The following is a 17282-nucleotide window of genomic DNA, read 5'->3' as shown; positions in this document are numbered from 1 at the left end:
CCGATGAGTTTTTTTAATTACTTACTTCCTAAAAGGCATCTGACTATATTTTGGGACAGTTTAATTAATTCCTTATTTTTCATGACTACCATTCTACTAGCTTACTGGATGTGGTAGTTATGTTAGTGTATGCTAGAATATGTTACTAAGAATACTCCTCATGAAAATACTCTCTTTTTCACTAGAAACTAAGACACTCTCTAGTTGTCTTGCAAAACTAAGACACTCTCTAGTTGTCTTTTCCCTTATATTAATATCTGTGTAAACACTGAAGAAAAGACATTTTCTTTTCTTTAGGAATAGTTTCTGAAACCTGTCTTGATACTGTCAGGTGCTTTTATTTTATCACATCCTGAAATGTGGCTCTTTTCCTGTGCTTAGTTAGCGCTTCTTAGTTTGGCTACAGTATGAGTAGATTTTTTTTCCCTGTCGTATCAGATTACATCATCACATCTTTAAATTTGCTGTGCAACACTTTCCTTTCCTAAATTGTTTCTCTTGATCATCAGTTTCTTAGTTTGTACTAGAAACTCAGCATTTTAGAGAAAAAATTGGCATGTTTACCTGACAGAGTATTGCTCTTTAAGTAAGCAAATATGGGATTACTCTGTCGCATTATGCCTGTAGCCTTCCTCATCAAGTAGCATTGATGAATAGACCCTGAAGGAATGTAAAGATGCTTTGTCCTTTGTTATTATTAAGTGAAAATTTACATTTTGAATAACAAAGTTTGGTTTTTTGTTTTTTGGTCTTTTTTTTGCTCAGGCTTGCATTCAAGGCTGTGGGAAATCACTTTTCCTAATATTACAGGAAATACATTTCTTTATGCTCTTAAGCATAATAATCTGTTTTCAAGCTTGGGTTACTTATATTAGGTAGTTCATTTTGCAAGCATGTCAAATATCAGCTGTAACTCAGTACTGCACTAAGGTACTCTGAACTAAAGGAAAGATGAAACTCAGTTCCTGCCCCTTGAAAAACTTACATTCCTTTTGTTTATATCATAAATTAATTTCTTCAGTGCCCTTCAGACTCAGATAATGAATCTAAATACATAAACTACTTGACAAGTCTAGTAGAACATATAATAGCCACCTCAAACTTAACAGTTATAAAACTGCACTCTTGATTTTTCCTTCCTTTCTTCTCTCAGTAAAAGCACCATTGCCTAAGCCCCAAATCCAAACCATCTGTGGCTTCATTCTTTTTCTCACATACAAGATTCAGTCTATTAGCAGATTTGGCTTTACCATTCAAAACATAATCAGAAATTGGTGATGATATCATCAACATTGTCATATGATCTAGCAGTCCCACTCTTAGGCATTTATTCGGAGAAAACTATAATTCAAAAAGATGCATGCACCCCATTGTTCATAGCAGTATTATTTACAGTAGTGACATCATGGAAACAACCTAAATGTCCACTGACAGAGGAATGGACAAAGGCGTGGTACATATATACAATGGAATACTACTTGGTCATAAAGAAGAATGAAATAATGCCATTTGTAGCAAAATGGGTAGACCTGGAGATTATTACTGAATGAAGTAAGTCAGACACATAAGGACAAATACCCCATGATACCACTTATATGTAGAATCTAAAATATGATTCAAATGACCTTATTTACAAAACAGATACAGACTCACAGACATAGAAACAAAGTTATGGTTTCCAGAGGGGGAAACAGGCCAGCGTGGGATAAAGTAGAAGTTTGGGATTAGCTGATACAAACTACTGTATAGAGAGTAGGTAAACAGCAAAGGCATACTGCATAGCAGGGAGAACTATAGTCAATCTATTATAATAAACCATAATGGAATAGAATATGTAAAAGAACACATATATTTGTCTATGTATATATGTGTGTGTATAACTGCGTCACTTTCCTGTATACCAGAAACTAACACAACATTGTAAATCAACCATTCTCCAATAAATATACATATTTGCTATGGCCAGCCTATTTTAAGCCGCCATTATCTATTGTTTGAATAACTGAAATAGTTATCTAACTGATTTCCCTGCTTCTACTTGAGTCCTTCTGCAACAATTCTCCACACATAATCAGATCGTCTCACTCCAGTGACTTCCCATTAAATGAAGAAGAAAACACAAGTCCTTACCTTAGCCTGCAAAACTACATTGTCTGACTCCTGTCTGCCTCTCCTTCAGCATCTGTGAGAGTTTCAAGACTTTTGTTACCAACTGCTAGGATGAGGAGCACCTGGAGTTCTGGTAGACTTTATGATGAAAATATATAAATAGGCATAGCCTGTGTGGAAAACCCTTAGGCATGTAGTAAGCTGAATATATATATATATATATATATGCTTTATGACTAACAATTCCACTCCTTAGCATATGCTTAATAGAAACTACATACGTATGGGGTGTAGAGAAAAGTTTAATTCATAATTGCTAAAACTGGAAACAGTCCAATTGTCCAGCAGTATAATGAATGGACAAATTATGGAATAGTCATAAAATGGAATACAGCAATGTAAATGAGTGAATTCCTTTACATATTAACATGGGCAGATATCATAAATACAATAAAGAGCATAAGAAGCCAGGCTCAAGATTGCATTCCATACGATTCCATTTATAAAAAGTTCAAAAAAAGAGTTAAACTACCATAATAGTAAAGTCAACATGGTGTATATTTTTGGATGAAAGTTAATGGTGAGAAGTGGCACAAGGAGGGCCTTCTGGCACACCTGGTAATGTTATGTTTCTTATTTGAGTAGAGGTTATCGTTGGGGTGTTCACTGTAGGAAAGTGCATTCAATTGTACACATGATTTGAGCACTTTTCTCAAATTTTATATACATGTAATCTTCAATTTTTAAATGTATCGAAAAAATTGTAAGTACACATACGCAGTTAACATAATTTGTTGGATCATGCTTAAATTTTTTTTTTTTTTTCTGGAAGAATAAACGGTTGGCACAGGGGACTCAGAATAGGGGCATGACTTTTATAAACAGCAAATAAGTATAATTTGAAACAATAATCCTTCATTGTCTAATTTTCCCAGTCAGATGTGACTTGCTAGTCTTTGAATTCCTTGGGCTTTGTTTTTGTTGTTTATTGTTGTTTTGTTTTGTTTTTATCTTTCTAGGGCTGCACCAGCAGCATATGGAATTTCCTAGGCCAGGGGTGGAATTGGAGTTGTAGCCGCCGGCCTCCACCACAGCCATAGCAACTTGGGATCCAAGCCCTGTCTGCGACTTACACCACAGCTCACAGCACCTCCAGATCCTTAACCCACTGAGTGAGGCCAGGTATCAAACCTGCGTCTTCATGGATGCTATTCAGATTCGTTTCCGCTGAGCCACGGCAGGAACTCCTTGTTTTGTATTTTATTTTTTGGCTACCCCGGCTGGGGATTAAACCTGCGCCACAGTTGTGTCAACGATGGATCCTTAATGTGCTGCACCAGAAGGGAACTTCCTGTTTGTTTTTGGTTTTTTTTGTTTTTATTTTTATGGTCACACTGCATGTGGAAGTTCCCAGGCCAGGGACTGAATCTGAGCCACAGTCACAGCAACCCTGGGTTCTAGGCTGGGGATTGAACGCACACCTCTGCAACAACCCGTGCCTCTGTCGTCGGATTCTTAACCGCTGCACTGTGGTGGGAATGCCTGTCTTTTTTTTAAAAAGTATCTTTTTCTCGTGCACTCATCTCCCATTTGTTTTTTTGATTATCACAGCTCTTTTTGTCCGATTGTGTCTTACTCTTTTTTATCCCTGTAGGCATCAAACTCAGTAACTTATTGGTATATTGCATCCATTCCTGGGTTTTCCTAATTATTTTTTTCCCTTGTGTATATTAATGCCTTTTCTTCAGGGCAATGTAATAAGGAGCTCCCCCAGTATACAGAATAATATGTCCAAATTGATCTATTTTCTAGCTAAAATTTGTCAAAAATAGACTCTTACTACTTACAGAGAAATATTACTGTTTTTCAAGGACAAAATTTAATGTAACTTTTTTTTTAATCAAAGTATAGTTGATTTACCATGTTGTGTTAATTTCTGCTGCACAGCAAACTGATTCAGTTGTATCATAGGATATTGAATATAGTTCCCTGTACAATACAGTAAGACCTTGTTGTTTATCCACTCCATATATAACAGCTTACATCTTAGTAACCCCAACCTCCCTCCTTGAGAACCTGCAAGACTGTTCTCATGTCCATGAGTCTGTTTCTGTTTCATGGATAGGTTAATCTGTGTCATTTAAAAAAATTTTTTTTTTAATAGCCACACCTGTGGCATGTGGAAGTCCCCAAGTCAGGGATTGAATCTGAGCTCTAGTTGAGACCTACATCACAGATGCAGCAGTGCTGGTTCCTTTAACCCACTGCACCAGGCCAAGGATTGAACCAGCACAGAGACAAGCTGATCAATAACCCATGGTGCTGCGGTGGGAACTCCTGCATCATATTTTAGATTCTACACAAGTGGTGTCATATGGTATTTGCCTTTCCCTTTCTTACTTCACTTAGTATGGTAATCTCTGGGTCCATCCATGTTGCTGCAAATGACATTATTCATTCTTTTTTATGGCAGAGTAGTATTCCATTGTGTGCATGTATGTGTGTGTATCACATCCTCTGCATCCATTCATTTGTTAATGGTCATTTAGATTGTTTCCATGTCTTGGCTGTTGTGAATAGTGCTGCTCTGAACGCTGAAGTGTCTGTATCTTTTTTTTTTTGTCTTTTTTTTTTTTGCCATTTCTTGGGCTGCTCCTGTGGCATATGGAGGTTCCTAGGCTAGGGGTCTAATCAGAGCTGTAGCTGCCAGCCTACGCCAGAGCCACAGCAACACAGGATCCGAGCCGTGTCTGCGAGCTACACCACAGCTTATGGCAACGCCGGATCGTTAACCCACTGAGCAAGAGCAGGGATTGAACCTGCAACCTCATGGTTCCTAGTTGGATTCGTTAACCACTGCGCCACAACGGGAACTCCTGGAGTGCCTGTATCTTTTTGTGTCTCTTTCTCTCTCTCTTTTTTGTTTTTTTGGGGGGGTTTTTTTGGGGGTTTTTTTTTGTTTGTTTTTTTTGGTTTTTAGGGCCACACCCAAGGCATATAGAAGTTCCCAGGCAAGGGATTGAATCAGAGCTGCAGCTGCTGGCCTACACCACAGCCACAGCAATCTCAGATCCGAACCTCATCTATGACCTACACCACAGCTCACGGCAGTGCCAGATCCCCAACCCAGAGTGAGGCCAGGGATGGAACCCGCATCCTCATGGATACTAGTCAGATTCGTTTCTGCTTTGCCACAACAGGAGAATTACAGTTTTGTCCAGATGTATGCCCAGGAGTGGAATTATTGGATCATGTGGTAATTCTGTTTTAAGTTTTCTGAGGATCCTCCATACTGTTGTCCATGATGGTTGCACAAACTTTACATTCCCACCAACAGTGTAGGGGGGCCTCCCTTTTCTCCACACCCTCCCCAGCATTTGTTATTTGTAGACTTTTTGATGATGGTCATTCTGACCAGTGTGAGGCAGTACCTCATTGTAGTTTTGATTTGCATTTCTCTGATAATTAGTGATGTAGATCATTTTTTCATGTGCCTCTTGGCCATTGGAGTATCTTCCTTGGAGAAGTGTTTATTTAAGTCTTCTGCCCATCTTTTGATTGTTTTTTTTGTTTTTTTTTTGCTATTGATTTATAAAAGAGAATTTTAAAAATCTGAAATGTAAAGCATATTTATCACAAGAAAATTAACTTCATGAAATAAAATTTTAAATCAGAGTTCCCGTCGTGGCGCAGTGGAAACGAATCCGACTAGGAACCATGAGGTTGTGGGTTCAATCCCTGGCCTTGCTCAGTGGGTTAAGGATCCGGCACTGCCGTGAGCCAGGGTGTAGGTTGCAGAGATGGCTTGGATCTGGCGTTGCTGTGGTTGTAGTGTAGGTTGGGAACCTCCACATGCTGTGGGTGTGGCCCTAAAAAGACCAAAAAAAAATTTTTTTAAATCAGCTATGCTTCAATAAAACTTTTAAAAATGGGGAAGAAATTAAAAGATACAATAAAATCTTGTTCCTAGATTAACCAGAAGAGTAAGAAAGTAATAATAATGCCTCTTTTAGGGCTATGTTTTGATTTCTTTTGATTTCTTGAATCTCTGTAACATTTAGTGACTCTTTACTCATCTAGGTGTTCTTTGACTTCTTTGTTTGTTTGTTTGTTTAGGGCCGCACGGGCAGCATGTGGAGGTTCCCAGGCTAGGGATCGAATCCGAGCTGTAGCTGCCGGCTTACACCACAGCCACAGCAACACAGGATCTGACCTGCAGGATCCTACACCACAGCTCCTGGCAACAGCTGGTCATTAACCCACTGAGCGAGGCCAGGGATCAAACCTGCATTCTCATGGACATTAGTTCAGATTTGTTTCTGTTGAGCCACGCTGGGATCTCCGAGTTCTGTGTTAAAGATAGAAATTAACAGTTTTTCCATTGTCAGTACTTTTCCCCTGCTTATTCATTTATTTACATCCATCTGCTAACTCTATTGCCTTATATATGTCTTATGCTCTCTAGGTAAGATTAACTATTGAAATGTCTGAGTGGGATTGGGCATTATTTTCTTTCGTAGAACTGAATATTTCAGCACATGTTATATGATGTCAAAATCCTGATTCTTCCCTGAATTCTTCCCTACATTCCCATTACAGTGTATGAGTTCGGCACACTGAGTTTTATGGAGAGGAAAAAAAATAAATGCAGTTTCTTTTAAATTTCATTTATTTGTAATGCCACGTACATTGTCTTTTTAAATTCTGACCTGAACACATTTTGTTCTCTTGCTTGTTTTGTTTTTAAGGTTATACATAAACATTTTTATTTGAAAAGAGTTGAGATCATGGCCCAGTGTGAGGAGTGGATTGCAGACATCCAGCAGTACAGCAGTGATAAGCGGGTGGGCAGAACTATGTCTCACCATGCAGCAGCTCTCAAGGTGCGTGATCCTTCCTCACCGGAGCCTTGTTGGTGGCCTTAAAAGAAGAGTTATATAATCACTGATAGAACTGTGATCACTTGAAAGAAACATTAAATTTATTATTTTAAGTTCAGAAGCTATCCAGAGGTCTACAGAAAAGATGTTCCTTTTGACAATGAACTGACATTTCCTAAAATTAAAAATGAGTGCAGGAAATGAGCCAACAGAGTTTCATAGAGTTGTTTGCAGATTTTGGCACCAAAATGTGCTTCATGAGTGACTGTTTTTATTCCTTTAACTGTTCCCCTCGCCCTCTTACCTTCCAGAATTTTATTACATGGAGTGATGAGGGAGATGGTAGTTGCAAAGTCTCCAGCAACTGATTGGTGGAAGCAGCTATGATACAGCCCTGTTTTGGGGGAGGCGAGCACTTGTTTTCCATGTGGGCATTCACAGAATAGCTAATGTAGATCATGACGGTTTGGGAGACTTATTTTTGTATGGGGAAATCATACCTTGAATAGCCACCCTTTTTTCCCTGCCTTGCGATATCTGTCTTCACTCACCTCTGTTCCTTTTATCCTCTACCAATTATGTTCATCTGTACAAGCTCCTTTCCTTCTAACTTTAAAAGTATCTTCACTTAAAATGATTAGATAATGACAGTAAGAATCTATTTCATCTGTAAGCTCCTCTTCTCATGCTCTAATTCTTTCAGTATGTTTTTGTTTTACTCTTTTCCCGAATGCTTGTGTATCTGAAGGCTTACTATTTGGCCCTCCGGGCTGTTTTATTCTCTTTCTCTATTGTTGTATCTGCACCCCAGCATTGGCTGTTTACTCTTTAAAAGTGACTTTTCAGGAGTTCCCATTGTAGCTCAGCAGGTTAAGAACCTGACATAGTGTCCTTGAGGATGTGGGTTCAATCCCTGGCCTTGCTTAGGGGGTTAAGGATCTGGCATTGCTGTGGCTATGGTGAAGGCTGGCAGCTGCAGCTCTGATTTGACCTCTGGCCCAGGAACTTCCATATGTTGCAGATATGGCCCTAAAAATGGGGAGGGGGAAAGACTTTTCACATTGTTGTCTGCTCTTAGCTTTCTCAAAGTCATATTACTGGAATTATTACTTGGGTATCCTGTCATCACTTCATTCAGGATCTAAAATTAGAATTTAACTTTCCTCCAGTCAGGCCTTCTAACTTTATTTACTTAATTTTAGACAACTTTTTTGTCTTAAAGTCTTTGGATATTTTTTCACTCCCCCTTCATCTAGTACACCTACCTGGTCAGTGCTAGGTCCTGTCAGGGCTGCCTTCATAAGAGTAAAAGCCCCTCCCTGCCCTGTCCCCATTTTTCTTTTCAGTTCTCATAGTTCAGTCTTCCTTGCCGTTGGTTTTCCCTTTTCCAGTTCTTTCTACAGCACATAACCAGATTGATCCTCCCCATATGTGTGTTGCTATATGGCTTTCTCTTACACAAAACCTCAGTGGCGAAGGCCCAGCTTTCTTTGACTTTGTTATTTTAGTCAGTTTCATGCTTATATCTCAAGTTTTTATTCTCTGTTTCTGTGCCACCTTGTTTTGGAAATTTCTATCCCCGAATGAGTCCAAATTTATATCATTTCAGGTGTAGTTTTGCCCACGTCAAGGGCCTTTATAATCAGGGTTTTTTCTTCATCCCTAGTTAGTGTTTTCTCCTGTTGTCCACAGTGGAAGGAAAATTGGGGCTAGAAAATATTTGAGTTACCAGCATGTATAAATATGCTTTGAAAACTTATAAATGGCTATAAATGTGTAGTTGTCTTAATCTTGTTTATAAGTCTTATACCTCCAACCAAAATTAAGGCTCTGGAGTTCCCGTCGTGGCTCAGCAGTTAACGAACCTGACTAGTGTCCATGAGAACGCAGGTTCGATCCCTGGCTTTGCTCAGTGGGTTAAGGTTCCGGCCTTGCCATGAGCTGTGGTGTAGCTCACAGATGCAATTTGGATCCCGCGTTGCTGCGCCTCCAGCATAGGCCAGTGGCTACAGTTCCAAGTGGACCTCTAGCCTAGGAACCTCCATATGCCTCAGGTGTGGCCCCAAAAAGACAAAAAAAAAATCAAGGCTCTAAAGGTCAGAGACATATGGTCGGTCCTCCCATATCTACAGGGGATTGGTCCAGGACCCTCTGCAGATGCCAAAATCCACAGACACTCAAGTCCCTTAGATAAAACAGCGTAGTACATTAGCTCTCTCTATCCCGCTGTATTGCCTTCTATTACTCAGCACTTTTATACTGATATTGTCAAACACAGCGCCTTCTTTTCTGTTGATTAATTTTCACAGTCAGTTATTGACACAACTAATTTTCAGAGCCCTTGGTGTGAGATTTGAGATCATTTCTCTCCCACTAGAAAATTAAAAACTAAAATTTAGTGTTTGTAGACAACCAACTTCTCTATTAACTTCTCTACATCAGAGTTCCCGTTGTGGCTCAGTGGTAACAAACCTGACTAGTGCCCATGACGATGCGGGTTTGATCTCTGGCCTTGCTCAGTGGATTAAGGATCCAGCATTGCTGTGAGCTGTAGTATAGGTCACAGATGTGGCTTGGATCCCACTGTTGCTTGGCTGTAGCACAGTCTGGGGCTGTGGCTCCAGTTCGACCCCTAGCCTGGGAACTTCCATGTGCCGCAGGTATGCCTCTAAAAAGCAAAAAAACCCACAAAAAAACAAAAAACCACACACTACGTCTTTCCCTAAATTGCAGTGTAGGGGAATAAAATGTTATGTAATCTCTCTAGAACTTCTTCATTTGCTTACATTTTTAACACTTCTAATGATAAAATTATTTCTGAGGTGTATTCCAAGCATTACATGAAATAATGAGTATGAAACATTCTACAAACATTCACCGTAGGGCCTCGTACCTGGTAAATTCTCTTTTCATTAACTGAAACAGCAGTGGGTTTATTTAAATATATGGACTTGTCTTTTTCCCAAAAACATTTAGTCAGAGGCAGCATGTATTACAAATCAAGAGGTTCTCTTTAATTTAAAAGAGTGTTTGTGGGAAGTTCCCTTGTAGCACAGCAGGTTAAGGACATGGAGTTGTTGCAGTTGTGGCACAAGCTGCAGCTGCAACACAGGTTTGGTCCCTGGCCGGGAAACTTCCGCGTGCCCCAGTTGCAGCCAAAAAGAAAAAAAAAAAGAGTCTATGTGGCCCATGACTAGTATCTGTAAGCCATCAGCAATGTTGTTTCTGCTACAGAAACGTTAGTAAGGTCTGTGGGCATGCTACTCAGTACTCTGGGCTTAGCAGCAACAGCAATTATTTTGCAAGTAGATATTTTTGCCAGTTTTGTTCACTACCTTTTAGAGTAGCTGGCGTAAGGAAGATCCTCAGAGTGTTGAGCTTTGCTTTAAATGCCATTCCTCCCTCCATTGCTGTGCTAGAATCCCAGGGGTTACCGTTCTAACATCATTCATTTTCCTTGCGTAGCGTCACACTGCTCAGCTCCGGGAAGAGCTGCTGAAACTCCCCTGTCCCGAGGGCCTGGACCCTGATGCCGATGATGCCTCGGAGATGTGCAGTGCCACAGCCGGTGCTGAGGAGACGCTAATGCATGATCAGGTCAAACCCAGCAGCAGTAAAGAGCTCCCCAGTGACTTCAAATTATGAGCTGTGTTGATACGGACTTCATAGACACAAAGGCTTTGAAGCACAAGCCAAATATGTCAATATTTGTATGTAAGAAACTAATTATGTAATAGGTAATGAAACTGAAACTATACTACGCCCTTAAGGAGATCCAGTTTAATTCAAGGTGATCTTTTATTTACCTGTACAAGAGTGTAAACTTTTTTGTGCTTTTATTTTTCAATTGTGAGAACCACTGATTGGTATGTTCAACAAATTTGTGTATACAAAGAAATGGATAAATCACTGATATATAAGGGAAACTACCTTAGGAAAGAATGTTTACTGAATGTTTATTTTTTTTTTTTTTACTGTAGAGTGAGGGGTTGTTAACAAAGAATATATATTGGTCATTCTTACAACTACTATTTAAAGTCAGCAACTTTTCACTGAATTTGATAGATTTTATGTTTGGCCATATCTTCATGCTCATATTTGATTTCTGAAGACCTCCTACATACACTTCAATAAAAGTTAAATGGACCTACTCCCTCTTTTTTGATTTTCTGGTACATTTTTTAAATGATAAATCTGCCATAAAATGCATTATAGCTGGAAACTTGCACTTGTATGGATGAATTTATTACATTCAACGTATTTAATTTTATGCCTTCTAATTCTAAGATGCAGAAAAATAAATGAACATGATTTTATTCTATGCCAATATTTGGGCCTGTGAATGTATCCGTTATTTGAATTTAAGTATATGAAAAAGAAGGGTCAACTTGAAAAGTCACTCTAAACTGAATTTTTCCTAAAGGGCTCCTTTTTTCCTGGACTCTCTGGTTTTATGGCTAACGTCACATGTATGTATTAAACACTGAGGCTCTGTAGAGCAGAGAGGATGGACCTCTCTGGTGCTGTTACAGTACATTCTGTACCTGCCATATAGGCTCATTTTCATGCAAACTCTTCCTAGAGCCAAATAAATAAAGACTTAGGTGTATTAGTATGTCTTGTTTCTAAAACAGTTTGCCATCTTTTGAAATGCTATTTCTACAAAAAGTTGGACACTTTGAAGACCTACCCATGGGAGAAGAACAATTCGACAAAGGAAAAGCGACGGTGATTCTTGAGCTGGCGTGTGGGAACGCTGAATCTGGAGCCTATTGTGAGGAGAAGCTCTGTCCCTCTGTGAAAGTGAGTTGCTCTTTGAAGGAAAAGGGGAACTAGGAGGGACATGATACTCTCTCAGCAAGGCCCTGATCTCCTTAAAGTGGATGGTGTGGCCAGGGAATCAGCCGTTTTGAAACAACGTTAGGTCTGGTGTGTGGTGATTACACCAAGCACAACAAAACTCAAGTCAGTTTATGTGGCAGACGTGTCAATTAAATGTCACTAGCAGACATGCTAGCTTATATCTCAGTATAAAATTATCAGCAGTAAGAGTTCCTGTGGTGGCTCAGTGGTGGCAAGTGTGACTAGTATCCATGAAGACGGAGGTTAGGTCCCTGGACTTGCACAGTGGGTTAAGGATCCAGTGCTGCCGTGAGCTGTGGTGTAGGTCTGAGGCTCGGATCCCGAGTTGCTGTGGCTGTGGTGTAGGGTAGCATCTGTAGCTCCTATTCGACCCTAGCCCAGGAACTTCCATATGCCGTGGGTGCAGCCCTTAAAAAAAAAGAGGGGGGGGCAGTGAAAGGACAGTCATCAGTCCTCTAGGCTTTTTGGCTTTTGTTTTTTGTTCTGTTAGGAATAGATGATAAAAGCATCTATGCAAGTGTATTGTTTGCCTCCAATTTTGGATTTTATTTTCAATTGTTTTTTAAATTTTTTTTCTTTTTAGGGCCATACCCACAGCATATGGAAATTCCCAGGCTAGGGGTCAAATTGGAGCTGTAGCTGCCAGCCTATGCCAGAGCCACAGCAATACCAGATCCAAACTGCGTCTGTGACCCACCACAGCTCACGGCAACGCCAGATCTTTAACCCACTGAGCGAGGCCAGGGATCAAACCTGCGTCCTCGTGGATGCTAGTCAGATTCTTTTCCACTGAGCCACGATGGGAACTCCCTATTTTCAATCTTTAAAATAAGGTAGGGTCATTTTGGAGTTCACTGGTGGCCTAGCAGTCAAGGATCCAGCATTCTCTCTGCTGCAGCCCAGGTTCAATCCCTGGCCCAGGAACCTCTACATGCCACGGGTACAGCCAAAAAACAAAAACCAGTAGGATTATTTCACCCATTCCACACCATTAGTCCTCAGAAAGCTTTATAAAAGCAGAGTAGCAATGTTAATACTATAAGGGTCAGTTCATTTTTTTTAAACCAAGACCTAAAGTGTAAGTTTGAGACTTTAATTTGGTTCCGTCTGGAATCTAGACTTTATACCAGCAGATATTTGGGCGCTTACTTTGTACTAAGTACAGGTTAGTGCACTTGAGGGTTGAATGACAAACATGAAAATAAAATGTCCATGCAATATGATAAGTTCTGATAGTGTTATTTACAGCATACTGTGGGGATCACAGCAGAGGGAAACTTGGGCACAGTGTTGATGGGCACTGAGGTGATAGGGTCAAGAAGAGCTTCCTAAAGGAAGATATCCTGAGTCCTGAAGGATGAGGATAAATAAGTTAGCCAGGCATAGAGGAAGATATTCCAGACACAAGAGAGCAAAAGAAAAGCTTGAGTCAATGGCACCATGTTTGACACTATTGAATTTTGAGAGGCAAAGTGGGGACAGTCAGATGGGTGATGTGGGCTGCGATGTTGGGAAGATGGGAGGCGTTGGGTCATGGAGGAGCTCTTTGGTCCTTTTAAGGAGCTTTGACGTCCTATAGGTGATGGAGAGCTCTGCCAGTAGTTTTAGTCAGGGCGGCAGCCTGGTGAGATGGTGTTTCAGAAAGGTCATTCTGCCAACTGTTGACTGACAAGGAGGTCAGTAGAGAGCACACACTGGAGTCCAGGTTGTGGTCATAACCTCAGACCATGAAAGGAGTGGAGAGGACGGGACAATTGACAGAACTTGGGGAAATATATATATTTTTGGTATGAGAATAACTTCAGCCTGTTCGCAGGCTGAGGAGCCAGGGGAGAAGGGTGACTGTGGAGAAGCCTGGAGCAAAAAAGCCAGCACGCAGAGGTTGGCCTAGGTCCAAGAGCATGTGCAGAAACTAGTAAATCCCATTTCATAAAACTATGAACTCTGAAGTTGTCATCTTAAAGAGAAGTACAAGAAACTGTTTAGATAACATTCTAGTATTAAGACTAATATCTCTGAAATTGCAAATGGAGGTGCTGTAAATATTTTGTATTTGAAGTCCTATAATTTGGTTTATTTAGGGTAAGATGGGTGAGGTGAAATGTTTTGGTTATATGTCAAAGTATGGTGAAGGGCCAGAGTTTTTGCTTACACTTCCTTCTTGTAGAGACTAGCTCTTTGTACAATACAATGAAGATGTTGCAGCATTGTTCCCATTACCTATTCACTTTATGTACTTAGCACACTGCCAACTGGTCACAGGCTGGCCGGAGCATCCCTGGGCTAAACAACTCAAGTGAGGGTTGGTCCCTAGCTAGACATTGCTGACGGGTTATTCCTTAAACCAAAGCTAGTTATTTAGTAAACAAATAGCTACAGTTGCATTTTTCCACCATATTATATGCTTATCCACAATTAGGAGTTGACGCTCTGATAGGGCCATGTATAGACGCTAGAACGGTATCAGTTTGCTGAAACAAGCTTCAGATCTTGGAAGGTAATGAGACTGGTTAGACACAAGAGGCAAAGCATTGGCTACTGAATTAAAAGATAGGTTTTATCAGACAATGGTTCTTCAGTATGTACCGTGTTACTGAGATAATATTCCAAAAGCACAGACTAATATTTTCAGTATCTGTGCACAAAAGCAAGATTTATAATGATTAAGGAATAATCAGCCTGGACTCATGTGCTCATTATTTTCCTATGTTTGTCCTATATTACCTATAGAGATTCTCTGACCAGGGCTATTATTTTTAATAATTGTTTGAATTATGTATAGTCTAGATATTCTAATGTCTAGATCAGCTATATTCTGATCCTGCTTAAGAGCTGCAGTGTATTCTGTCTGGAAGCAAACTGTAGAATTGTAGGCATTGTGTCCCATAGAATAAACAAGTATTTTTCTAATAATGATTCCAAAACATCAGTAATAGATTAGGACATGGGCTCATTAGAGATTCTCACTGCTTGAATGTGGTTTTATTAAACCAATGTAAATATAGGTCTTTTCCCTTCAAGCTCTTTACAACTTATACCCTCAAATTTGTTTTTGTTTTTGTTCTTTTGCTTTTTAGGGCGGCATTTGAGGCATATGGAAGTTCCCAGTACCCAGCTCGGTCTAATCCGAGCTGTAGCTGTTGGCCTACACCAGAGCCACAGCAACACAGGATCTAAGCTGCATCTGTGACCTACACCACAGCTCACGGCAACACCGGATCCTTAACCCACTGCGCGAGGCCAGGGATTGAACCCGAAACCTCATGGTTACTAGTCAAACTCGTTTCCACTGTGCCACAACAGGAACTCCTCAAATTTATTTTTTTATTCTCTTCCCCCCCACCCCCGCCACCCCATACACTGGCACAAGCAGTTAATTTTTTTTTTTGGCCTTTTTTTAGGGCCGAAACCTGCGATGGAAGTTCCCAGGCTAGGGGTCAAAAGGGAGCTGTAGCCGCCAGCCTACGCCTCAGCCACAGCAAAGCCAGATCCAAGCCACTTCCGCAACCTACACCACAGATCACCGCAATGCCAGATCCGTAACCCATTGAGCAAGGCCAGGGATCAAACCCACATCCTCATGAATACTAGTCAGGTGACTTAGTGCTGAGCCACAATGGGAACTTCTGCTCTTTTTTTTTTTTTTGAGGAACGTGAACTTGGGAGTTCCCATCGTGGTACAGCAGAAACAAATCCAACTAGGTACCACGAGGTTGCGGGTTCGATCCCTGGACTTGCTTAGTGGGTTAAGGATCCGGTGTTGCTGTGAGCTGTGGGGTAGGTCACAGATGCAGTTTGGATCCCACATTACTGTGGCTCTGGCATAGGCTGGCAGCTACAGCTCCGATTAGACACCTAGCCTGGGAACTTCCATATGCTATGGGTACCTGTACCACAAAAAAGAAAAAAGTACAGCCCTAAAAAGAAAAAAGACCAAGAAAAAGGAAAGTGAACTTGATTTACTTTTGGCCTTTCAACCAACTTTAAAATTGTGCACAACAGGATTTTGTGTTCTACAGTAGTGGGATTGAGGTTGATAAAATAATTGTATTTCAACAAGAATTATTTCCCTATTATTACATATAATTCTACTTATGAGTTTAGAGGAAGGAAAGAATATTTTTGGGTGCTAGTGTCTCTTTTGGAGTGACATCATTGGGAGAGATGTTCAACACTTTGTTTTTTAGGCAATATATTTTACTGTTTCTTTCAGTAGGCCTTCTGCTTATAATCTGTACCATTGTCCTTATATGCAGGCTCCCAAGTTTTAAAGAAGAAAGGCTCATTGTGTCATTTTATATAAGGAGACATAAATTATGTGGGTTTCTCACTGATTTACTTTCTAAGACTAAATGGAAATATCTAACTACACATTGGATTTGTTTTTCCTTTTTTGGCCGCCCTACAGCATAGGGAGTTCCCAGGCCAGGGATCAGATCCAAGTTGCAGTTTTGACCTACGCCATAGCTATGGCAATGCAGGATCATTTAACCCAGTGCACTGGGCCGGGGACTGAACCTGTGTCCTGGCACTGCAGAGACAGCACCAGTCCCGTTGCACCAGAGCAGGAACTACACCCGTTGGGTATTTTTTAACATGGCCATTTCATGTATTATTTCTTTTTTTTTTTTCTTGGTCTTTTGTAGGGCCTCACCTGTGGCATACGGAGGTTCTCAGGCTAGGGGTCTAATCAGAGCTGTAGCTGCCAGCCTACACCACAGCCACAGCAGTGCAGGATTCAAGCCGCGTCTGCGACCTACAGCACAGCTCATGGCAACACCAGATCCTTAACCCACTGAGCGAGGCCAGGGATCAAACCCGCAACCTCATTCCTAGTCAGAATCATTAACCACTGAGCCACGACGGGAACGCCTCATGTATTATTTCTGATTGAATTCAATAATGCATGCTTGAGCCCGTTTGTTAGGCTTCCTTTATCTCACCTTGAGTCTACTCTAGAATATTGGTTGAAACTTTCCTAATGTCTTTTTTAAATCTTTATGGTTTTTATGATTTTGAGTCTTGAGGCTTTAAGGTCATCCAATCTTAATAGAAAGGATTCTGAACTTACCTTATATAGAGTATTTTTCTTGTCATTTTAATTTTTACTTCATATCGGGTAGAGTTGGTTTACACTGCTGCGTTAGTTTCAGGTGTACAGCAGAGCAATTCAGTCGTACATATACATATACCTGTTCTTTTTCAGATTCCTTTCTCATATAGGTTATTACAGAATATCAAGGAGGGTTCCTTGTGGCCTTCGTTGATGATTATTATATGTAGTAGCATGTGTATGTTAATCCCTGACTCCTCATTTATTCCTCCCAAAAAATGGAACACTTCACGAATTTGCATGTCATCCCTGCACAGGAGCTGTGCTCATCGTCTGCATGGTTCCGATTTTAGGATACGTGCAGTTGACGTGAGCAC

The 17282-nt window shown here is 40.5% G+C and overlaps 1 protein-coding gene and 1 non-coding gene across 12 annotated transcripts in view; one reads left to right on the top strand and one right to left on the bottom strand.

Annotated features, from left to right (window-relative positions):
* BIRC6 (baculoviral IAP repeat containing 6) overlaps window positions 1-11604 on the top strand; it is a 250519-nt gene extending 238915 nt beyond the window's left edge. For 10 of the 11 annotated variants that reach the window (XM_047782321.1, XM_047782325.1, XM_047782320.1 and 7 more), the window contains 2 exons: window positions 6858-6992; window positions 10455-11604. In XM_047782321.1, coding sequence (XP_047638277.1) covers window positions 6858-6992; window positions 10455-10634 — 315 coding nt within the window. In that variant the 3' untranslated portion in view covers window positions 10635-11604. The remainder of the gene's footprint in view (window positions 1-6857; window positions 6993-10454) is intronic. The other variant, XM_047782326.1, reaches the window with a different exon arrangement.
* A 5573-nt stretch (window positions 11605-17177) lies between these two features.
* On the bottom strand, window positions 17178-17282 carry LOC125128531 (U6 spliceosomal RNA). Its single transcript, XR_007135239.1, has one exon. It is a non-coding gene; the product is annotated as a U6 spliceosomal RNA (small nuclear RNA).

This window comes from Phacochoerus africanus, chromosome 5, assembly GCF_016906955.1.
Source record: "Phacochoerus africanus isolate WHEZ1 chromosome 5, ROS_Pafr_v1, whole genome shotgun sequence".
Classification (NCBI taxonomy): domain Eukaryota; kingdom Metazoa; phylum Chordata; class Mammalia; order Artiodactyla; family Suidae; genus Phacochoerus; species Phacochoerus africanus.
Note: the sequence above shows the minus strand (reverse complement) of the source record. Positions and strands in the feature narration are given on the sequence as shown.